Source organism: Rissa tridactyla, unplaced genomic scaffold (genome assembly GCF_028500815.1).
Source record: "Rissa tridactyla isolate bRisTri1 unplaced genomic scaffold, bRisTri1.patW.cur.20221130 scaffold_33, whole genome shotgun sequence".
NCBI lineage: Eukaryota > Metazoa > Chordata > Aves > Charadriiformes > Laridae > Rissa > Rissa tridactyla.
In genome coordinates, this window is record NW_026529545.1 from 2,194,404 (window position 1) to 2,197,077 (window position 2,674).

General features: G+C 49.3%; 1 protein-coding gene across 1 annotated transcript; it reads right to left on the reverse strand.

The window, feature by feature from the left end:
• Positions 1-815: 815 nt before the first annotated feature.
• On the reverse strand, positions 816-1,889 carry LOC128903426 (olfactory receptor 5B21-like). The gene has a single exon (XM_054187437.1). The coding sequence runs from the start codon at positions 1,887-1,889 to the stop codon at positions 816-818; it is 1,074 nt and encodes a 357-aa protein (XP_054043412.1).
• Positions 1,890-2,674: the final 785 nt, after the last annotated feature.

Here is a 2,674-nt window from a genome sequence, read left to right on the forward strand (position 1 = left end):
GTAAATGTAGTGCTAAGGGACATGGTTTAGGGGTAACTTGGCAGTGCTAGGTTAGTGCTTGGACTTGATGATCTTAAAGGTCTCTTCCAACCAAAATGATTATATGATTCTATTATATGACATGCTGCAGAATGGGACTTTCAGGAGCATCCTGAAATCCAGCCAAGGCAGGGGCAGAGTCCTGCACATTGGGGTGCAGTAAACCCAAAAGCCCCGTGCAAAGCGTCAGCTAGGGGCCAAGTGATCAGAGAACAGCTTTGCAGAAGAGGCCACAGGGCTCTTGGTGAGGAAGCTGAAGAGGAGTCAGCTGTGTGTGCTGGTGGCAAAGGCTCCCATCCCAAAGGGGACTGAAGCAATCGAGATCTGTGGGAATCCAGACCCCAAGCCCACTCCTGTCCCTGGGCTCTGGAGGAAGGCTGAATCAGGGCTTTCCAGTGGAGAAATATGGCTGAGAAGGAAAGCCTGATCCTTCAAGGTGAAGAAGCTAGGATCAGGCTGTCCCTATTTCCCTACCAGAAAGGTGAAGAGAAAAGAACAAAGGTACAGCTGGAGCCAGAGGAGTGCAGCTGGGGCAGGGGCTTGTTGACCCCTCAGGGAACAGAGGAGGGAATGATATGCCCTCATGCTTGTCTGGATGATACTCGGATGTCGGCCCAAATTTGGTCTTCTACTTTCTCAGTAAAGGAGAACTGTCATTTAAGAAGTTCACACAAATAAGGTCACCAAACCATTTATCATGAAGGGAAAGGCCAACCCATTGCATTTTTCACAGTCTGTCCTCTACAAGAGTATTTATTTATGAGAACTCTCCTCTTTCATCCCTGCGCTAGTTTCAAGTAGGCGCAATGGCACACACTTCTGGAGGTGTGCCCAGTATTCAGCACTTGCCCTTGTGAAAGACTTGCAAGTGGTTTGTTCCTACTGTCACCCTCACGCCAGGAGTTCTGGGTGCAGGCCTTTGCTTTCCTGAGCACCTTCCAGAGGGCCTCCCTGACCTCCCTGTTCCTCAAACTGGAGATGAGGGCGTTAATCAGGGGTGTGAGGACAGTGTAGAAAAAGGAGAATACTTTGTTGAGCTGCCTCGGTGGAGTTGTCCTGGGCAGCATGTAGACAATGATAAGAGTGCCATAGAAGAGAGTGACGACAGTAAGGTGAGAGGAACAGGTGGAGAAGGCTTTTTGCCTGCCCTGATGGGACGGGATCCTCAGGATGGCAGCTATGATAAACACATAGGAGGCCAGTGTGAACAGAAAAGGGAATACTGCATCCAAGAAGACAAAGATTAAAGCGGCCCCTGTAAGCACGTTGGTGTCACTGCAGGAGAGCTCCATCAACGGAGTAAAATCACAGAAGTGGTCAATTGCCTTGGGGCTGTAGAACTTCAACTGAAATAAGAGGAAGATGAGTACTGCAAATAGCAGCAATCCCCCCAGCCAAGACGCAGCTGCCAACTGGAGACTCACCTTCCAGGTCATGTGGCTTGCATAGAGTAAGGGCTGGCAGATGGCCAAGTACCGATTATAGGGCATGGCTGCCAGCAGGTAACACTCAGTACCAGCAGAAGTGGAAAAAAAGTAGAACTGAGCCATACAGCCATGAGCAGAGATGGTCTTGTCCCCAGTCAGGAAGCTGGCCAGCAGCCGGGACAAGATGGTAGAGCTGTAGCAGATCTCCAAGGAGGACAGATTGTCCAGGAAGAAGTACATGGGGGTGCGCAGATGCTGATCTGCCATCACCAGCACAACAATGAGGATGTTCCCAAAGACAGTCACAGTGTAGATGACAAGTGAAAGGATGAAGGGCAGTGTCTGGAGAGAGGGATCATCACTCATTCCCAGCAGCAGGAACTCCACTGGTGGTGTCCCATTGACCCATTGCCCTCCATCCATGCTGTGGTGTTTCTCTTTTATTTCTGCAGTTCCCAAGAAGAGGAGCACCAAGAAGGAATGTGTATTTCTGTCTTTACTTTTAAAAAGATTTTTTTAAAGAAATCTCTTCACATTGACTCTGTGGACTCTGTGCCTAGAGACAGCAGCGAAACTGTTTCTTCCAGAGACCTCCTCATACCAAGGAGTTGAGCTGCCCTGTAGAGCTGCATGTTTCTCACTACAGAACAAAACCAAAACGTGCACTTGGTCTCTCAGAGAGAGCTTTCCTTCGTGTGCCCAAATTTGCTCCCAGGAAGACCCAGTTTAGGTATCAAGGACAGAGGTCCTTCTGCTCTCAGGAGAGAGAAAGGTATTGGATATAACACACTCCTTTCACTCTGAAAGTCCTTTGTGTGAACTATGCGACACCAGAGACCCTTCTCCCTCCGAAGAAGAGGATGGACGCTGCACAAAGCAAGTGGTCCCAGCACTTCATGTAGGAGTCCCCCCAAAGCCACTTACTTCCCACACTGACCCAGAACAATCACTTCCACTGGCAAACTGAGTCTGGAATTCCTGCCTTGGAGAAACAGCAGGGTGGGGCTGTCGATGCTGTGGGACTCTCTGAGAGGATGCCTAAAATCACTTTGTGTATCAAACCATGGAGGAAAAACTGGTACAGAAGTTGAAAAACTAAACAGGAGGAAAACCATAACTGAGAGAATCGGGAAACAGGAGAGACTGTGCAGGAAGGAAGGGAAAGGGACAGGGAGGATCATTTCAGTCATGTCTTTCCCTCTTCGTTG

Excerpts from the sequence above, each read along its gene's own strand:
- LOC128903426 (XM_054187437.1), bottom strand. The coding sequence starts at position 1,889 with ATGGATGGAGGGCAATGGGTCAATGGGACACCACCAGTGGAGTTCCTG.